Consider the following 22,259-nt stretch of genomic DNA (forward strand, 5'->3'; position numbering starts at 1 on the left):
GCATGTTTACAGATTCCTTCTCTCATCTCCTTTTAAGGTTAAATGCTTCATGTCAAGCACATCTGGGTCACTTAATAGGGTTGGAAAAAAGTTTAAGAGACAGGGATCAGAACTTATACGGAGGGCTGAAAATCTTTGAGAACTCAGACTGTAGCTACCTACCAGCTGTAGTATCAAACTTTATCTCTTATCTATTAACTGGTCATTGTTTGATGTTTTTTGTGTTACGACATGTTATCATGACAAATCATTTTTAATCGATTATTAAAACTGCATAAAGACGGCAATGTAACATTTTAAATCCGGGATTTTGTGATATCTCATAATAAAGAAAATATATTAAGTAAATACACATAATTATATTAATAAAAAGCATGCACATGTTGGCTACATCTACAATTGCACTACATTACAAAAGGATAACATATCTTTGAGAATGTGCCAAACATAGTTGCTAAAGGAAGCTAGTTATTTGTAGGTGAAATGTTTTTGAACCTAGTTTTTATATGATTCATGAAACAATATTTGTTACAGAAGAATATTTAAGCCACCATATTCACTGGTAGTGAGTGAGCAAATTCTTATTTACAGTAGCAGTCTAGTGGAGGGGACACCAGGGAGCTGTGCCCTTTCAACCTCCATTTTGTACAGTTGGACACTGGAGCAACGGAAGATTAAATGTGTGGTGGATGGTCAGAAAGGCAAGAGAATTTCCCTGTCGACTTTTACCCTGCACAACTAGTTATCTTACTTTCAGCCAGAGGACATTTAACTTAGCAGATGAAACACACCAGCCACATTTATACTGTTTCATTTGTGTCTGAGTCGGAACTAATTTCAAAGTTAAAGTCAGGAAAATGCTCATTCGAGTCATGTAGCACTTTTGCTTTTCTTTGTTGTAGTTTACTGTGATACTTCTGGCCTTAATCTGCAGTATATTTAGAGAAATATATTAGTTTTGCTAGCCTCTGTTACTGATTGATTTACACAGTGCTGAAGTGCTAACTTAATCTATCTTGAAATTAAGTTTCACACTGATACCAGCAGGTGGTTTGGTCATTCATGGGGAGTTATGTATCTAATGTCTCCAGCAGCATCACTTATTTGCTTGGTGCATATATAAGAAGAACTTAGTGCTAAATAGTGCCACCAAGAAAATCTTACATAAACTTGTTAAAAACATGGGTCATATTCTATGAGCCCATTCTGTATGGGAAATGCACATGAGGAATGACTCATGACACAGGAAGGAGATTCTGGGAACAAACCTGGATCATATTTCTTGATCAATAGTCTTCCTCCCACTGCACCAGGCTTAGCAGCACTTCCCAAGAATACTCATCCCCCAAAAATATTTCTGTTACTCATATGATATCAGACAATCAGTACTGGAAAAAGGACATACAAAACCAACTAAACAAACATAAAACAAAAATCTGTAAGGTTTTGTGGAGATCCTATATTCACAATAATTATGATGAGGCTGGTTTGTGCCCTCATAAAGTATTTCCCTCAGCCTTTACAAGGCAACCAAATACATCTTAAAATGCTATCACAAGCCCTAATTATTTAATGTGAGCCTGCACTCCAGATGACAAATCATACTCGCTGAAAACAAGATTTGAAAAGGATCAAAGAAATAATGCTTTGGAGAAAAAACAGTGACATGAATAATGAAAGCCCTCTGTTCAACTACAGTTTTGCCTGCAGATTTTGGGCTTTTGTTTTTTTTCTTTTTTGGAGACGGATGCAGCTGTATTCATGTAAAAGAAATAAATGTAAATTTAAAACTCATCATCCAAAATAGACCCAATCCGAAATTTGGTTGAACTGAACAGCCCCAAATAGGCCCCATTTACACTGTCACTTCAAATGTCTTATAACTAGATAAAATCCAGATGCCATTCAATACACGTTTGTCCACACTTAGCTGCATCCGTTGGCTAGATCACAATTCTGATTGCAATCCATCTTGGTTTTCCCAGGCTACATGCAAATCAAGGTTGGTCCATTCCCTGTGCAAAGTGTGATGGTAATACGCCTGAAGCTGTTTATTAGCTGCCAAAAACCCCAGAAGAATATGTTGTGTACTTCAGCGATTTAGGTTACAAACACTAGCAATAACAGCTAGCTAGCAAACAACTATCCATACACTGCCATAAACAAATAAATGACTTTCATTTTGCTCAAAGTCCACAATCAGTGCGCCTTTTCAATAATCAAAATCAATAAAGCTTCTTTTTTCCTGTGGTTCCTGTAATGACACAGTGAGTGAGACAGCTGATTTCAGTGTAATTTTAGTGTAACTTAAGCTGCTGTTATCACAGGTGACAGATACCGTAAAGGCTATTTCCACAGACTGCTTTCTGCGAAGCTTACGTAATACCTTTTCAACATCTGGTATTAGACAGACCCAAGACACACAGCAACAGATCTTTTAAGAATAATGTTGTACAGGTCAAACTTGGGTTCTGGATTGTTCATAGTTAAAACACGGAGGGGATTTAGGCTAGTAATAAAATCACATTTTGTTTTGGCCTCTTCACTCTTTTCCTTGTATGTTTCCATTTGACTCCAGTCAGTGTTTTCTCTCTCATACTGATGCTGTTTTACTTTGCCTCATGGTTTTTCTTTTATCTAGTCCGCCTCAGTCCACTTCATATCTCTCACTACCTCACAACTGCTTCTCTCTCTCTGCCTCTCTCAGTTCAGATTGTTTTAGTCATTAGCTGACATGCTGATACCATCTCAGACACCTGTTCTCTCCTTCCAATGCTGCTTCTGCTCATTCTCTCTCTGCTTTTCTCTTCCCCCTTTCCTCTCTCTGCCTCCTTCTTCTTATCTGCTCGACAGGTCTGGAGAGAACAAATTAGACCTACTAAATTAAGCCACACACACTGCGCCAGTCTAGCTGAAGGGAAGCCGTGTGTGAAACAGGGAAAGACACAAACATACGCATGAGCACTTTGAGAAATGGGTAAAACTGATCAAATAAGGTGATTAGCCTCCAGAGTTGGATTCTGTTTTAAAATGACAGAGGTGTGATTATTTGACATGCAGAGAAATAACAAAGCGGGGCAGGGAGAAAAGACAGAGAAAGGTAATTGGGAGTTGTTGGTGGTTTATGCAGTGGTGGAAAGTAAAGTAAATACATTTACTCAAGTACTGTACTTAAGTACAATTTTGAGGTACTTCATTGTCATTATTGTCATTCTATTGGAAAGTCATGAGGCTGCTTTGTAGTATTTTTGGTTCAGGTCATTTAAGATCTCATTTGGCTCAAACATACAGTTTATTGCTGTGAGATTCCTCTATTACCGTCTGTGCTCCTCGTTTGCATATTGCCATAGCAATGTAAGACATATGAATTTGTCGTGGTGTGAGACTTTGAGGTCACCCGCATTGCTGCGATTATCTTGATTTTATTTTTTATTTGCTAGAGATGCCACTGCAATCCTGTTGTCTGACTTCAATTGGAAAAAATGTGACTAAACCGGTAATTTTTGGCTTTTATTTGATGCTTTGTGCAACTTGAAATGTTCAAATGCAATTACTGCCTGGATAATGTTCAAAAGCAATGTTTTTCTGAGTGAACTCAGGCCACAACTAACGATTGCTTTCATTATTGGTTAATCTGTGGATAATTATCTTGATTACGTGATTACTTGTTTCATCTATGAGATGTCAGAAAATTGTGAAAAATGTCAATTACGGTTTCTCAAAGCCTAAGATGAAAACTAAAAGGTCTTCATTTATCCCGACCAATCGTCCACAACCCGAAGATATTCACATTTAAGAAGTTGGAACCAGAGAACTGACTCAGAAAATGACTCATTACTCAAACGATTGAATGGATTAATGAAACGTTTAATCAATTATCAGAATAGTCGGCATTTAATTTTCTCTTGATTGACTGATTGATTATCAACTAGTAGTGAATGAAGCACTACTTCTATGTCTTGCAGCAGATGGTGGGCTTACAAAGTGCATGACTATGACACCGGAGAACAGGTTTCTCATTCTGACTCATGTCTGTGGTTTTGTTTAGACGACAAAAGATTACAAAAGGTTGGTTGAGGTTAGTGAACGATTGTGATTTTGGTTAAATGTTAATAAATACATTGTGTCTTGTGCCTCAAGTCATTGCAGACTTTTTCTGTACTAAAACAAGACCCTGATCTTTTCCTAAATGTAACCAAGTGCTGCCTGTGTCTAAACATAGTCATTAAAAAATTACAGCAACATTCCCTCATTATGTTACTAGAAAATATGATCTTGCTTCCATTAAGTTTCATTCAAATTGATTTGCTTTTGCAACTTAGTTGTAAATAAATGAATTTCTAGGAGACAGGATTGAAACTACAGTGCCCAAATGAGGTTCTGTTGATAATGTGTTGAGCTTTCAGTGCAGATCATGAGGATAGACAGGGTAAATGTTTTCACAGGGGCTTTTATGTGAAAATGACTACATGAAAGCAAAAGATCATCTGCAAACACAGTATTTCTCTCTCTCTGTCTTGCCCTTTATTCCATCTGTGCTCATACCATTTTTTTCTTCTTTTTTTCCCCTCAGATAATAAGCAATGCCAGCAGTTCAACCCCGTCTGTGATGCCGTGTCTTCTCCCCTCTCCCTCTCCTCTGCACTCATGAAAGAGGAAGCCAGGGAACATCTTTAAATGCCTTTCTGTCTCTCTGCTGCTCTTTCTCTTCCCCTTTCCCCTCTGATTATAGGGCTGGAGAACATCTTCAAATCTGAGTCCCTCTCTTTCTTCTTTCCTCTTCTTGACAGAATGACAAAGATAATCTCCTTAACTGTTCATTTGACAGCCTTTAAGAGAACATTTTCTCATCCTCGCTCCCTTCCTCCTGCCCTCCTTCCCCTATCCCTCCATCTCTCCTTTACTGTCAAGTGGACGTGTGAAAAAAGAACAGTCGGCTAATACATTTTGGCATTTTATCGACAGTGTTATAGGGCTGTCAACGAATATTATTAATTCGATTATATAATCAACTTGTAAATAAATCCCCCAAAACAATATTTGATTGTGAAAATTAATATTCAGTTGTGAAAAAAAGCAGCACTACTACTGCTGCTGTCTGCCTTGCGAATTCTCGCCTGGGCCTGGGCTGCTGCACTGAATGCACTGCATGACAGACAGGAGTCATACAACATCACTCTCATTGATTGAAAATGAAATGTATGTCAAGCTGAAACCTGCAAATAATTAAACAACAACCATGTGGTAATGATGGCAGAGAGTTCACAACCTAACTCGGCTAGAGCGAATGATTTGCACTCTGAGCAATCTAAAAAGCTCCATTTGGAAATACTTAAGATTTTGGTGACCAGTATGAATATTACCTAACCTTTTTAAAAGTTAGGCTATTGAATAACATTAATTACGAATCATTCCTTTGATCTCACTGTGAGAGACAGTGCGTTCTCAGTTTAGCACCAACCATGGTGCACAGAGAGAAAGAGAGAGAGAGAGAGGTCTATGGTATTTAAATGAAGTTTTACGGTATAGGACATTATTTTATTATTATTATTATATATATTATATTCATGTAATTATGTAGTTATGTCTCTCGTTGTGTAGGTTTGCCCTTATGCCGTAGGACATAATACGCAAAAATAGATATTTGAGTGGTTCGAACCATTCGTATTTTTAGAAGGAATAACCAAATGTCAATTTTTGCCAATTTTGACAGAATGTTGTTACTAGATCCTCCCCCTCTCCCTTCCTCTGTGCCCATCTCAACCCAGTCTCATGACAGTTTGTGAAATAGTCATGATATTGAATCGTACACCTACTTTCCATTTTTTTGGTGACACTAAGCATGACTTTCAAATGAATGTATTTTATTTGGAATAATGGTGAATGAGGCTCATGTGTAATGCAGCCGATTCCACAATTGAAAACTGACAAAAAAAACCCTTTCTTTTCAGAATTGAAGGAAAAATAATTAAAATTGATGGCCTTAACCTTAACCTCTCATATTGCAGAGTTATCAAGGACAGTTTTGTGTTTTTGTGCTTAGAAATGTTAAAGATATTAAAAGAAAATCATAACACAGTGATAGTGAGGAAAATACTTCCAGGTGGCAGGTCTTCTGGTCCGCCCACCAGACTGAGGTGGACTGATAAAATTCAAATAAAGAAATAAAAACAAGGAGAAAATCTCATGATTAAATGTTGAGTAATGTAATAGTTATAGTTTTTAAAAAAAGATAACAAGTGAGAAAAAACAATACAGCTTCTGTGCTCCAGATTGCTGACTGACAGAAAAAAAAGGCACAAAAGATATTCCAATTGAAATTAGTTTGAAAGTTGTGCTTAGTGTCCTGAAAAAAATGGAAAATTCGTGCCCATGTGCACAAATCTATAGATTCAATTTTGTGATTATTTCACAAACTGCCATGAGACTGGGTTGCCCATCTATTGCCCCCCCTCCCTCCCCCCATCATTCTATCTCTATCCTTTATTGTCAAGTGGAGGTAAAAGAGTGAAAGAAACATTTTATCTGGAGTATTGCAGTGGTACTCAAACTGAACTCAACGTGACAAAAAATATAATAAAAACTTTAAGCTGTGTCCCATATAACAGCTCATGATTCATCGTCAGCTGTGTGTGTGTGTTATAGTGTGTGTGTGTGTGTGTCTTAGTGTAAGTACCTCTCTCACCAGCAGCGAGTAGTAGACTTTGAATCCCGGCTTTGCAACAAAGTAATCATCAGACTTGAAGGTGACTCTGAGCATGTTGGTTTTGGAGTTGAGGCTAGGCGGTGCCTTCTGCCCACACCAGCGACCCCAAATTATAGTGCTGGTCTCCAATTGGTCCTCCACTTCAACAAAGTCATACCTGGAGTGAGAGATAGAGATAGAGAGGCAGATGAATGTGTGGGAGGAAAGAATGAGAAAAAGACAGATGATAAACACTGAACATGTCAATAAAATATAAAAGGTGAGATTTTGAAACTGAAGAAAAACATGAACAGATGAATGTTTCTGTCTCACAAATGGAAAAGTTGGGAAAGGTTTTCATTTTTTGGGTAACGACAACATTGCACTCACCAAGTTAACTGCTTAATTGGGATGTAGGAATGCAGTGGGGCAGGAAACAAGCAAACTGATGATCATACAGGTTGCCCAAACATTTTTGAGTAGAAACCAAGGTGAATGGTAAAATTATGACCCAAACTATCCACCATAAACATTCATCACAGTTATCACAGTTTACAGACAACTATGATCTTCCATACTCACAGTAGTTACACACACAGTTTTTTCTGTGCATTAAAGGATTATTATCTACTGTGTTTTCTCTCAGTTTTATATCCAAATTAAAGGAACATTTTGAGAAATATGTTTATCTGTTTTCTTGCCATGAGTTAGATCGATATCACTCTCATGTGTGTCCTTTAAGTATTAGGCTCCAGCCAGGCTAAAGCTTAGCTTTACACAAAGACTGGCTCTGTCCAAAGGTAACAAAATGTGACTACCAGCTCCTCTTAAGCTCACTAATTGACATGTTATAGCATGTTATGGGAAGTAACTGCTCCCAGCCAAGAAATCGCTCTGCACATAACCTCTCACAACTTGTCATATTTACACTTTGGTTCTTGTAATGGTTAAACACATGAGATATACTGTACAGTGTTAATTGGTGACTGTTAGAATTGCTAGTTCTCCAGATTTTGTTACCGTTTAACAGAGCCAGGTTACTTGTTTCCCCCCATTTCCAGTCTTTGTGCTAATTGGCTGCTAGCTCCAGCATCCCAAGTGGGATCGATGTTCTCATCAAGCTCTTGGCAAGAAAACAAATAAGTGTGTTTCCCAATATGTTAAACTATTCCTTTATAGGTTTAAAAAATATGGCTAAACTGCTGTGTTATTTTCAACTTGTCTGATAGCCTAACTGCTCATATTTCTTGCCACATCAGACTTGGGCCATACTGCTGTGTTTCCATATCTCCATGATTACTCATTATTGGTGAGTAATGTGTTATCATAAAATGATAAAAAATGATGGCCAAAACAACAAAAAAGACCGAATTTGTTTTGCACATTTGCACATTTAGTTCCTTCTGATACTCTAAAGTGCTGTTTAGGTTAGTTTTAGGGTCTTAGGACAAATTTGAGACAAATTTATGTTGTGTTCTCATACCACTCTGCCAAAGTCCTTGAAAACAAGTATTTTGGAGGGAAATGTTTAGAATAACTTTGACTCAACGTTCCAGCAATCAATCCCCCAGTCAACTAGTAAGTCCATCTATCAAAAACACACACAAATACACACACACACAAAGTCAATGTGACATACAAGATTTGAAAAACCAAGCAAAGCTCCTCTCTCCCTCTTCTTACCTTTCCAAATCTCTCCTCCCCCTCTTTTCCCCCTGCTGCTCCCCCTTGTCTTTTCAGCAAAGTGCTTACAAAGACAGCTGAGTTGCATGTGGGGATTAAAAAGTCTATTTTCTCCCCTCAACCCTCAAGGACAAACTTCTTATACTTCTTGCCAAGAAAGCACACTTCAACTAAGTGATACCACCCCCTCAGCTTTTTATATTCTTTTCTCTCACATCCTTTAAATCATAGTTTATTGTTGGTGTGCTAATGTGCATACATGATAAGATAATTTTTACATGTTTTACTGTTGTACGTCTTTTCAGTTTTTACTCAAACTTTTCCTCTTCTCTTTGTCACTCCAAACCATCCTCTCAATCATTCCTTCTCTCACTTGCTGGATCTTTCTCTTGTCTTTAATCACTGTTACTTTCATCTGACTTTTCTCCCTTACAGTCCCTTGTTATTCATCAATGCTTCCTCCCCTTTGTACTCCGTACCTCTATCCTTCTTTCCCATCATTCAGTTATTGTCCTTCTCTCGTTTTATCTTTTTTTCTGAAGGTGTTTTATGTCATCCTGCTCACTAATCTATATCTTCTGTTCTCATTCTCTCCTCTAAATCCTATTACTCCCCTCTCACTCTGTTCCTTTTTGGTCTTTCTGTATGTCATGTTTTACCTGCACGCTCCGTTCTCAGCCTCCTCCAGGCCAAAGTGTCCGTCGAACTCCAAGTGTATGAGGCTTCCTGGTGGTGACAGCAGTTTCCATGACAACAGCAGGTTGCGTGGGTAAGCGTTGGGGTAGCGTGGGCTGTGGATGACTCCACCCACCGGTGTTACCGTGATGTTTTCCTCTTTGCGGTACAAGTCTGTGGTGAGGCGATTGCTGTCTGTTAGTGGTTACAACTAATCAGTTAGTTAGTCCAGTAATAAATAGACACAAGCAAAGCAGCTTGTTGACATGCACATAATATGAAAATCCACATGTAAAAACATCAAGTGGCCTTTAATGGATGTTGGCACAGAGACAGAAGCACAAACACATACACAGACAAACAATGCACACAAATTTTTTTTTGGTTTTTACATATCTAGTTCAAAAATAAAGGATAGAGGTACAAGGTGAGAATACCCATTAAGTCCAGTCTTCCAAATTGCTTGTTCTGTATGTGCAAGGATCTGTCGAACATGTTTTTGAGGATGTCCATGAGTGTGTTTGTGTCTTTCCTTGCTCCATAGTGTGACCTTTTCACACCTGTTATATTTTGATATTTCTTGTGCATGAGTGGAAAATTTTCCCTGATGATGGTTCTAGAGATAAAGTCAACGGGTCAACAAAAAAATCACATTGATATTCAGTCATGAATACAGGCAGCTAATACAAAGAAAAACTAGCCCTCCTGAAATTAGGAATCATTCTCTGGTGACCACAAATATTCACACTCTTTAGAGCTGCAAACTATCAGTCAATTAATCAAGAAGCTAATTGATAATAAAAATAATCGTCAGTTGCAGCTCTAATTTATACCCTGCCTTGTAGTGCTCTGGCCAGCAGCTGTTGAGATATCTTGTTTTGGATCAACTGATGCACAGTCTGACATCACCACTGTCAGTCTGGAACTAAACCATTGTAAAATATACAGTATTGTCAACACAGCAAAGAAAGCATGCATGGTATGTACTGTACATGGAGTGCAGCATGTAAAACATGTTGTGCTTTGCGTAAAATTGCTTATAGTGTGTGTAAATAACAGTGTCAGTCTTTACAATAAAGGAACATTACACTGCTATGCCAAAACAGACAAAATACTGTACAGAATGTCCCCAATAAAGTCAGTATGGTCAGTCTACTTTACTAGCTCACTACGCACCCATACAACCGTACACACACACACACACACACACACACTCTCTCTAAAATAAAGTACGCACATGATAATATATACCACCAACCACCTAAAGAATCTGCAAAAAGAAAATTAAAAAGAAATTGTCTTGGATCTATTAGCTATCATGGGCAGTGATTATTAGCTTTATTACTTTACTGACTTTTTCTACAAAAGGTGCTACAAATGGTACTTTCTAAAGTAGCGTGTAAAGCATAATAATTGTTCATCGGTATTACAAAATGTAATTAATTGGCCTCATCATTTTATTGATGACTTTCTAAAAAACGAGGGAAATTTTCACACATGCACGCACACACATACACTCAGAAGGTCAGACTGTGTGCTGAAGTAGGCTGACAGGGCTGTTTTTTTCTGAGGGGTGTGTGGTTTTTGCAAGGAAGAGAGAGCTGAATGCATAATCAAGGCACTATACCCTGCACCCCAGGGAGATGATGATGAAGCTTTGGCCCTCTCCACCTCTTCACTGCAAACCCCCGTCATTCCACCCTCCTGTCTCATCCCATCCTTCCCTCTCGTTATGTTTTTCTTCTTTGCGTCATTCAATGATCCTGTCTCATCGGTCATTCAACGTTCTTCTGTAGTCACACTGTTCTGCAAAATCTGGCTTCAGCAATTAACACTGTACCTAAGTGTGTGTGTGTGTACATGTATTGTGTATTAGAGAAAGGGTGTGTACCTCCAGTTATTAGCTGTTATGCTGATGTGAACGTGTGTGTGTGTGTGCATATTTGTGTGTGTGTGTGTGTGTGTGTGTTGGGGCAGAGTTTGTTTGTAATGGGATTCTTCCTCTGCTGATCAGAAGCCTGACTGTGTGAGTCCATTCACTCATGAAAGTGCTTATGTGTCAGGAACTTCCACCCACTAAGGTTGCTGGGGAACGGAGCTCTGTGTGTGTGTGTGTGTGTGTGTGTGTGTGAGATGTGTATCTATTTTCATAAGGGAATTTGTCTTTGTGCGTACGGTACTGTTATCATTTCTTTGTATACAGAATTATCCCTTAATAGTAGACATCATTTTACAACATAGTATGAAGGCTATAAAGATAGATAGATGTTGTTACAGCAGCATACACAAATAGTACAGAGCAGATACTCAAAATCTCTGTTTTTGTCATGCACACCTGAACTCGCCACTGAAACAATTTCATATCTCCTACCTTCTATACATTGTGAACTTTTGAATTGCAGTAGAGCTTTGACAATTGTTTCAGTTCCATATTGATTTGGCTTTGGCTTTCTCTCAACTGGCTGGACGTTAGTAAGTGAGCTAATGCGAGATGATTGACGACGATGACGCACTAGACATGGCTATGCTGCCTAAACTTTACAAAAGTTTTCGAAATTGAGCCCAGAGGAACTAAATAGACTCAAGATACTCTGTAAATCACCACTGAACCCTCTGGTATGACAGGGAAAGCGACGACTTCTAATATTAACTGCGCTCAGATGAAAAACAGCAAGAAGAAAGACAAACATGTCTGTTACCAAACCACACCACAATATCACCACTGCCCAGCACCATGGAAGAAACCCCGAAATGGGCAAAAAATTTTGCTTAAAGCTCACTGAGATCAGGAGTGGCTTTACAACCAAAAAGGACGGTATGGCTAACTATTCACGTGCTTAAGAAGGACACTATGCTAAGCCGCCTCCTCCTAAGAAGGAAAATGTCACCTTATGTAGACGTCATCGGTGTCATGGCATCTAATAATGATATTGGAGTTAGTTGAAAGCCTGGTGCGTCTTGTCTTGATGCTGATGGGTGTCTTGTAGATCGGTAACAAACGCCAAGGGGCATGACAAAGTGTCAGTATTCGGTGCCCTGGGAATGAGAACGGGCTGTGATCTACTATTATATGAAGGGCTCCCTTATTGTTGGGGATGATTTTAATTGCGTCAACAGTCGGGAATATACTTTCTATTAAAACCGACATAATTCCTACTCTACAGACTACATCCTTATGTCTTCAAACATGTCTTCCACATAGGAAACATAATTACAGAATATTTTTAAATAAATTTGAATTCAGTGTCATCTTTGGCTACTGCATGGGAAGCCTTCAAGGCCACCTGTAGAGGATGGATTATTAGCTCCTCTACAGCTGAGAATGCAAGCAAGCAGAGAAAAATCTGCAATTAAGTGACAAATAAAGGAGATTGGAGGAACAGCAAATGTCTGACCCATCCAAATTAGATTTTAGGAAATCTCTTCTTGCCACCAGAGTGGACTTGAAGGGGATGTTACATTAGGAGACAGCTTACGCTTTATTCAAAACACAAAAGTTTCATTTTGAGGTGGGTGACAAGGCAGGCAAGATTCTAGCTAATAGTCTAAAGCAAATAGAAAACAGACAGTTTATTCCAGCAATCAGAGATGACAATGGAAGACTTCAATGTGATGTAATGATAATTAGTCATTTATTTAAACAGTAAACTAAAACTATAAGGAACAGAGAGAAAGGTTAGTAATGGGGAAATGGATGAGTTCTTTGAGCATTTGGATCTTCCGTCTGTCACTGAGATAGATAAACAGTTGTTGGATGTCCCCTTAAGACATTCAGATATTGAAACTGCAATTATGAAAATGGCTTCTGGGAAAACTCCTGGTGAGGATGGATTTGGTGCAGAAATTTGCAAATGCTTTAAAAAGCAGATATTCCCCATTCCACTTTTACTGTATGAAGAGACTGTTGAATGTGAATCTATGCCACCCTCTATGTGTAAAGCCATCATATGCCTTTTGCCAAACCAGGAAAAGATCCAAGACAAGTGGGGAACTACCGGCCCTTAAGCCTTCCGAATGTGATTATAAGATACTGGCAAAGGCAGTGACTCTTCGTTTGGAAGGGGTAGTTCCATCCATAGTCCATATAGATGAACTTGAACAACATGTGGAGGCTCATTCATGTATTACTGGGGGCAGATTCCCTTGACAAGCTGGCTTTCGCTGCATCACTTGCTGCAGAAAAGCTGTTCAATAGAATCAAATGGCTTTATCTGTTTTATACTTTTAAAAAGTTTGGCTTCAGTCAAAGGTTCATTATTTGGGTAAAGGCCCTTTACTGTGCCCCGCATTTATCAGTCAGGACTAATGGCCTAATTTCAGAGTCTTTTCCTCTTCAACGTGGAGTAAGGCAAGGATGCCCTGTCAGTCTCCTACTTTTGATTCATTCACTCTTGAGCCTTTAGCTTATACGATTCGTGCTAAAATGGATATACATGGTGTGAACCTACATGAAATGTAATTATAAATTGAACATGATGACATATTACCCTCAGTAGACCAGTTCCTTACCACCAGTTGTCTGTCAGCAGTTAATCAATACCTTTTGAAGATTTTCAGGGTATAAGATTAACTGGAATAAAAGTGAGGTAATACCTCTCAATTCCCATACCTATAGGTCTGATCTCAAGAGTACACCTTTTTTGTGGCAAATGAATGGAATTAATTATTTAGGAATCAATATTATATCCCCTGTAGCCAAAATATTCAGTCTGAACGGTCCTGTTATCCTCCATGCAGTGAAGGATGACATTAATAGATGGACAGCTTTACCACTATCTCCATGGGCCAGAGCTGAATTTTTGAAAATGAACATATTACCTAGGCTTACATACATAATTTCTTCTATTCCTCTTAAGGTTCCTGACAGCTGGTTCAAAGAGATACGTTCCCTCTTCACTCAATTCCTTTGAAACAAAAATAAACCCAGAATTGCATACAAAAAAATAATTATACCAGGAACTAAAGGGGGCCTAGGAGTTCCGGATTTGTTTAACTACTACGTCTCGTATAACGCAAGGTATCCATTGTCATTGGCATACAAGGAACATTATCAAGTGGGCAGTTGGGAGTGGTTGAAAAAGTTGATTCTGGCCCAACATAAGAATATAACCCTGGCATCACTTGGATGCTCACAGTGGGCCTCGATATGGAGATTGGTCATACGTTTATCCAAATGTGTTAGATACAAGATCATTCAATATAAGATTCTACATGGAGCATATATGACTCCTGTCAGACTAGTAAAGATGACTGTAAATGCCTCTGATTTGTGTTGGCATAATTGTGGTATTAATGATTCATTTATGAATTTGTTATGGGACTATCCTGCTGTGAAATATTTGTGGTTAGAAGTGCATGCCACGATGTCAGAGATTTTAGATGTTGATCTTCCTCTCTCTCCTACCATATGCATTTTGGGTAAAAAACAAAACAAAACAAAAAACCTTGATAATATAACTATCCCATGAATACACGCCTTTGGGCATTAGGTTGCCCTTCACTTAAGAGACTGATACTTCTCAAATCGAAGGAGCAAAAGCCAGCCAGCTTTCTTCTTAAGGGAGTCAGGGCTGGAGGATTAACTAGACTTCTTTAACATGGAGAAAGCAGCCTGTTTACTGAAAGACTTTGATAAGGGTCTGAGTGGGCACTGGGACATTGTCAGTGTTTGTATGTGTACATGGGTTGAATGTTTGTGAATTCATATACAGTATGTATGCATGCCAATGTATTTGTGCACGTGGCCACTATATCCACATTTGCATAACTCTGAACTTGTGACAAGTATGCAAGGTTTCATGTACTCCCCACAGTTTTGTCTCATATACTGTATGTTCTGTGTTTAAAATGCTGAAACTGAAATTAAAAATTGTAACTAAAAAAAACCACAAACAAACAAACAATAAAATAACAGAACTAATGAGTTTCTTTAAAGGTCATATGATATCATCTTGCTTGTGATGTTTGCATGACATTTAGGATTTTACTGCTACTACTGTGAAAAAATAAAATTATCAGGGGGTAGTATGAAGCCTAGAGGTTCAATGACTTGCTGCACAATAACCTGGATTCAAATTCAATATTTCCTTATCCAACCTGCTGGAGGGTCTCTGGCCAACCTCAAATCCTTTACAGATTCAAGGCTGCAGCTCTATAGCTGACACTGACCTTTGACTTACCTGGATGGGAGTATGTAAAAAGAGAAAATATAAACTCTCCCCAACTTACTCCTTCATGCATTAGTTTCAAATAGTACTTCTTGTCTCTGTTCTTTAATTATTAACATTGGAAGCCAATCCTGGTCCCGTACACAACTTAACACATTTTCAAACCTAGAGGTTGTTTGCTCCAGTTCAAATCAGTACACAGGTTGGTAAACTTGGTGTGTTTTCCCCTTAGTCTGTTCGTTTTCAAACAAAAAAAAAAGTGAACCAAAATGCATCACTACAAGCCACATGAGAACATTCACTCTGCTCATTGATCAGATGTGTCTGGGGCAGGAGCAAGAACATAAACACAGGAATAAGGCCCTGTAGAAGGTCCTCTGGCCAAATACTGTTCTTCGTGGCGCTAGTCCATGTCAGACCTCAATTAATTATCCGGCTTGTTGCTAGCAGCTGTTAAATTTGCTCATACACATTCCAGTATGCAAAGCATACCTGGCTACAGGAGCTGTTTAGCTCAAACTCGCAGACTATGCCTAGTAGTTGGATCAGATCAAGGTCAGATCACATTCCTGCCACAAACAAACTGTTCGAGTATTCGCTTGGGACCGCTTGTGTTGGCACGCACCCAAGAATGAATACTGTGTTCAGACCTGGCCAAATAAATTGTGTCAAGGGGGAAAATTAATCGATTTAACTGGACTACAAAGTGCAGGTCTGAAAACCCTCTTGTCATATGGAAACTTGAAGTCTCCAGTGCACATACTCTGAGAATGGACTTTTTAATGAAGTAGGAGAAATCTTGTATCCAGCAATTAAACTTTTGAAATGAACAATATCTGCATATTCATCGACTCTGGAATTCTTAATGAAGAGGAAGGAGTACATGCAATTTTAAAAAAGTTTAACTAGTTAACTGAACTTTTTTGTGGAGAACCAGACCATACACAAATTATTATTCAAAGCAGAGTATTTTATATGTCTTTAAAAACTTTCTGGAGGGGATCTTTAAATTTTTCTACAATGTTTCTAAATTATGCTGCATGAACACAGGTGTGTGCGAGTGTGTCTGTGTGAGGGTGAAAAGTGAGTGAAAGACAGAAAGCATTAAGAAGAAGGAAGATACTAAAATGAGAAATGACAAAATATGCAGATTTGCTCAAGCAGCACCCAGCTCTTTTGGATGCTGTTCCTCAGTCACACCATTGACCTTACTATAAATCATGCAGCGATGTCAATGACACCAATGCAAATTAATGCAAATGATACAATGATGAGCGCAGAGATTTCGATTAAGGATCCAATCCTGAGAATTTGCAGTGCTGGAAACTAATGGGGATATTTAGTCTGTCTGTGATTTTGGATAAAGGGCTGAAATGAAATCAGGATTGAGTAGCATCCTGAAGCACTCAACACATATGTTGGGGGCTCAGTGGGGTACAAAGTGCTTTCTTGAAGTTAGGACACTGACACATTTTTGTCTGGTTATTTGTCTCTGTACTACAACATGGAGGGTTTATTTTAATGTGCTCAATATATCAACAAATGTCAGCTTCACTGACAAAATCATATCACTGCAGGATGGGCACAGGATGAATTAAATATAAAAAAAATATGAGAGGCTGTTATTACTGGGCTTAACTATGCATGTAAAGATATGTTTTTCCAGTAAATCGCCTCTAAATATGTTACCAAATAGTTTCAGTTTAATTTGTCTGTCTCGCTTGCCCACAGTAACTACCACTGCTGCTCTGGTGCCTGATGTTCCAGCATCTGGTTTGTATCTCTTATTGAGGGAAGTGACAAAAAGCATCAGAGAAACAGAGAGACAATCTGTGTCTTTATCCACTTATAGTTCTCACTGCATTAAGCTGAAGCTTAGATTTTAAAAAAATCCATATGGGCTTTGTATGTATTTATTTTCCCAGTGGGATGGAGCAGACAGATTCTCAGTTGAAAGCATTGTTGCAGGTGGGAGTGATCAAAATGTTTAAAGGAGAGGGCAGGAGTGGGATGGTGCATTTTCATGAGTGGTTGGTAATGGTCCAAAATTCTGTGGCAAACAAGCAGGTGAAGGATTGAATAAACAGTTCCATGCAGATCTCTTATTTTGGATGAATACTGTGTCTACTGTTTCTAAATGACTTGCAACTAATTTTAGTCTTAAAGGGGACATAATATTCACATTTCTAGGTCTACATTTTTATCCTGGGGCTCTACAGGTATATCTTTGCATGATTTGCTGCACAAAAAACTTTTTTTATCATACACTGGCCCTTTATGCAGCCCCTTAGTTCAGCATGTCTGAAACAGGCTATTTTAGCTCCTGTCTCTTTAAGCCCCGCCCTTCAAATGAGCCCACTCCGATCTAATTGGTTAGCTTTCAGAAGCTGTGTCATGGCCAACTTCCCACTGCTCGAGTGACTATGTGAACAAACTATGAAACAAACTATAGTAGTAGGATTTCACTACTTTTTCTTGTTCTTTACCCAAAATGTCAACTTCTCAAATACACCTGTATATGTTCAAGCCAAAATCTGATCCGAAATATGCAAGTGGACAAAGCAAGCAACACATGGAAAAACATTAGCAACAACCTTAGAAACCAAGGCTACAGAATAGACACCCGTTTGTGGGCATGCATGGTGATCTGATGTCAGGTAGAAAGCAACAGTTCAGAGCAGGTTGAGGCCCTGGCTTTTGACTTGCCGGGAGCATATAACAAAAGGTAGGCAGTGGCACCTTTAAAAATGTATCCAAATTTGCTACGGTTGTATTTTTTTGCATTTTTGAAAAATCTTTGCAACATAAGATCACAGCACATAACTCAAATCAATTAAAGCCACAAAATCATCAGTCTTATTATATGGTGTGTTTACAGGACCTTTGTTCTAAACCAGTCACATAACAATAATCTCTTCCAAACTTGACGGAAAGTTTAAGTTCTGCAATCTCAAGAAATTAGATGATGTCACTGGTGCTGATAATATCTTCGACAGTCTGACTCACACTCCTAGATTTAAATACACTCACACACACAATATCTGACACTGGCAATTAAGCTTTCAGACTCCTGATCTGACACTTAAATAACTGTGACAATGATGCTGCGTGACTGCGTGGTTTGGTGTAGTGTGTGTGTGTGTGCGTGGGGCCAATGAAAATGTGTTTGTGCACGTGCCAAGTTCTCAGTAAAAGTTCTTGATTGAATGTGTGTATTTGCATGGAAGCATGTGTGCCAGGATGTATGTGGGTAAATTCTCACTAATTAAACTTGGCTCTCCCACCTCCAGTGCCAGGGTGTGATGTTCTACATGGCTCTGAGATCTATTTCTGATCCAAGTACCAATCACACTCCAATCACCCAGCAACCAGATTGCATCAAAGACCTACAAAATAGCTCTGTGGAGACAGTACTGAAGTCACGAGAACAGAACTGATCATGAAGATGTAAAACTTTGTATTTCTTTCTCCATTAAAAGTTGTTTTTGGTGAAGTCACAGGAGTGCAAACACTTTCCTGATATTAAACTTCACCCCTTAAAATCCAGCTCTCTACTCCGTGCAAACTAAACAGTATTTTTCCTGAGTGACAGATTGCATATGATACATTCTCACTCAGAAACACAATCCCACAGGACATTACCTATAACAAGGCAACCCCATTTCCTACATCTGCCATCCCCTGTCTAACATATCCTGTCTGACTTTCATCTTCTCAAAATGAATTCTCATAAGCCCTAACACTAGCTAACAGGACACATACTCTACCTAATACATGCACTTTCAGCTGTGAAAAACTCCCCAGAGATACGCAGTGCTGCTGTTCTCATTTGTGGTGGCATTCCCAGTTTCTATCTATAAAAAAAGAGATGCTTTCAACCGCTGTGGATTGGGTTTAGATGTGTTTTAAGACTATAAAGTTAGTTTACAGGTGAAACCAAATTATTGCATCGATTTAATAAATTAAAACAGTCTTAGCTTGCGTGACAGTTTATTAAGGAAAAGAGAAATTCACTTCTGAGCAGACAGAGTAAATTTGACCAGGGAGTAATGAAACCAATCCCAGTATTGTTTGAATGTTAAAGAAGGGTATCTGGAAAGGGAAAGACGATAATATAATGTAACAAAACAGTAGTTTGTGAACAAAATTAGATTATTTTTGACAATTTATTCATACTGCAGTTAGTGAGAATGCTGAGTAAATCTGGATATGGCTTGGATGAACAGTAGCTCTACCAATCACCTACAGTGATATTTGACTTCAAGAGTAGGTAGGCTACAGCTACACCCTCAGATTTTGCCAAGACTCTCCCTTCCAATTGTCTAATTTTTGTAATATCTCAACAATAAGATCTTTTTTTATCCACTAAGAATCTGGAAACTTATCCATGCTTTCATTACATCCCACCTAGACTACTATAACTCACTGTACTCCTGTCTCACTTGATACAACCTCTCCAAACTTCAACTAGTTCAAAATGCTGCAGCGAGACTTCTCACAGAATCCAATAGAAGAGTCCACATAACACCGATTTTAGCATCTCTATACTGCTTTAGAATTGATTTTGAAATTTTAATGTTTATTTTTAAAGCGCGTTTGGAGTTGGCCCCTGACTTACTAACCCCTTACAAGCCTGAGATCCTCTGGCAGAGGTCTCCTAGCTCTGTGTCTTCTTTTAAATCTCTCTTAAAAATGTACTTTTTCAGAATTGCTTTCTCTTGAATCAGTTATTCTTCTGTTTTTACTTTACTCGTTTTTACTGTGTTTTAGTAATTCATACCTCGCTTGTCATTATTATTGTAACAATTCTATATTTATTTATTATTTATGTGGTAATTCATCTGGTTTTTATGTCTTTGTAAAGCACTTTGTGACTTGTTTTTGAAAAGCGCTATATAAATAAAGTTATTATTCCAGCATGTTTGAAAAGGTTAACCAAGGAGTGAGAGGTAAACATCTGTTCAGCCTTGTAGCTACATAGTGTGACAACGCAGAAGTGTGGGGACACTGACACTGACCATAACTCAGGTTCTTGTGTTGTGTTTTCTTAAAATATCAAATATCTTGTTCATAAATAAAGTTATTATTCCAGCATGTTTTAAAAGGTTAACCAAGGAGTGAAAGGTAAACATCTGTTCAGCCTTGTGGTTACATAGTGTGACAACGCAGAAGTGTGGGGACACTGACATTGACACTGACACTGACCATAACTCAGGTTCGTGTGTTGTGTTTTCTTCAAATATCAAATATCTTGTTCATGTTCTTGTTAACATCAGTAGCTATGTGCCAGCTGTCTCCAACCACAACTCTAAATTGCAGTTCTGGCAAAGTCACAGTAGGAAAGAAACACAAAACTTATAAATAATGAATGTCAAACACCAAAAAAGCAAAAAACTGTAGGCTCCAATTCACAGATCAACTCTCCTGCTCAAAATCTGATCCCTTTCAGCAGTGTTGCATTTGAAAATGAGCATGGATCATGATCTTTCAAAGTGATTGGCCACACCTTCAATAATCTGCTTTTATACTGAGTGTTTTCTTTCACTGATGACATGTCTTAATACAATCTTTTAGGTGGCGCTTTGAGACAGATTTTTATGTATTGTTTGTTTTATTCTATCTGAGACAAGTAATAAAAAGAACTTTATTACCAAAAAACTTAATTTTGGTGTTGTTACGCTTTCAAAAAGAAAAAAAAATTTTACTCTATCATTACTATTATTGTTGTTGTTTTTACAGCCCCATTTTCTATCCTTCCCAGTTATCTGCTGAATTGTTTATTCATCTGTGTTTGGCAACAGAGTGTAAAACATTGCCCATTAGCAGCAAAACTGCTGCTAAACACTGTGTGTGCACGCGTGAATGTGTGTGTGTGTGTTTATGTCATTGGTTGTTTATGTGTGTAAAGTAGGTTTGCATGTGCACATCTGTTCATCACTATATATGGGTCTATTTTTGTGTGGGTGTATGTGTGTGTATTGGTTGTTGATGCGGGAAGCTGTACTTGCACCCTCAGAGTATTTCCACCCATGAGAAATAACCAAAGCCTTTTCCATCTGGCTAAATGTTAGCTCAAGGCCTGTGTGTGTGTGTTTGTGTGTGTGTGTGTGTGCACGTGCGCATTGCTGCACTGCTTATCAAAGCCTGTGCTGGCTCCACTGTTTTGCCACTCTCTCATGACAAATCAGCTTTAAATATTCTCCCTTGTTTCTAAGTCACGCTCACACAAGCATGGAGGCATGAAAAAGACATACACATACACACACCCCGGGGCTGAACACTGCATGCCGAGGGGTGTCAGCTTTGGTCAGCATCGGCTCTCGCCCCACATCTCTCCTCCTCTCTCTCCTTCACTTCCTCTGCTCCCTCCATCCTGCACCATCTTCTCTGCCTCTGTCTCCTTCTCTTTCTGACCATGACGGAATCACTGAAGCTCTATTTTTTTTTTTGCCTTTTTAGGTTATGCTCATCAATGACTGATATAGACTTCCACATTTGGAAATTATTTCATCCTCAAGGACCATGCCAAACCTGTGTTAATACACTGACAATTATCAAAAAAACGACAAAAATTGTGCGTCACTACTGTCTCTCTCACTTTACTCTTCTCTTTCAGATCATCATTTTAGTGTAGCCCCACCTTTGCTGCTGAGAGCAATTAACTTCCATCACTTTCTATTATGCAAAGAGACTGCATGTTTTTTGCAGTCAGCATAAAAGTGTGGGGAATTGGGATGCTGGAGTGCAATGGCATGGCGAGGATGGCAGAATATAGGGGAAAAATGACAGACAGGCAAGACCTTTCAATTATTCTTCACTCTAAGTAACAAAATGATGATCAAGAAGGAAAATGCATGTTTAAAGAAAGGTTGAGTGGAAGTGTCCAGTGCATTAGGCAGACCACACAAGCATTCAGCTGAGAGTTACATACATGCCGGGGCAGCTGGGGTATACATATCCATGAATTATAGAAAACAGCAGGCCTATATATGTAATTATAGACAAGAGCACACTACATGTGCATTATGTCCTTTCAGTTGGATACAACA

General features: G+C 38.6%; 1 protein-coding gene across 5 annotated transcripts in view; it reads right to left on the bottom strand.

Moving 5' to 3' along the window:
- The window catches only part of pdgfd (platelet derived growth factor d), a 62,459-nt gene that overhangs the window by 19,774 nt on the left and 20,426 nt on the right, over positions 1-22,259 (bottom strand). For 2 of the 5 annotated variants that reach the window (XR_006096699.1, XM_042415266.1), the window contains exons 2-3: positions 9,028-9,238; positions 6,677-6,863 (exon numbers count right to left, since the gene is read on the bottom strand). Coding sequence is in view for 4 of the 5 variants with exons in the window: in XM_042415266.1 (XP_042271200.1) it covers positions 6,677-6,863; positions 9,028-9,238 (398 nt within the window). In the remaining variant the exon portion in view is untranslated. The remainder of the gene's footprint in view (positions 1-6,676; positions 6,864-9,027; positions 9,239-22,259) is intronic. The other 3 variants (XM_042415268.1, XM_042415269.1, XM_042415267.1) reach the window with 2 other exon arrangements.

This window comes from Thunnus maccoyii, chromosome 6, assembly GCF_910596095.1.
Source record: "Thunnus maccoyii chromosome 6, fThuMac1.1, whole genome shotgun sequence".
In the NCBI taxonomy this organism is placed as follows: domain Eukaryota; kingdom Metazoa; phylum Chordata; class Actinopteri; order Scombriformes; family Scombridae; genus Thunnus; species Thunnus maccoyii.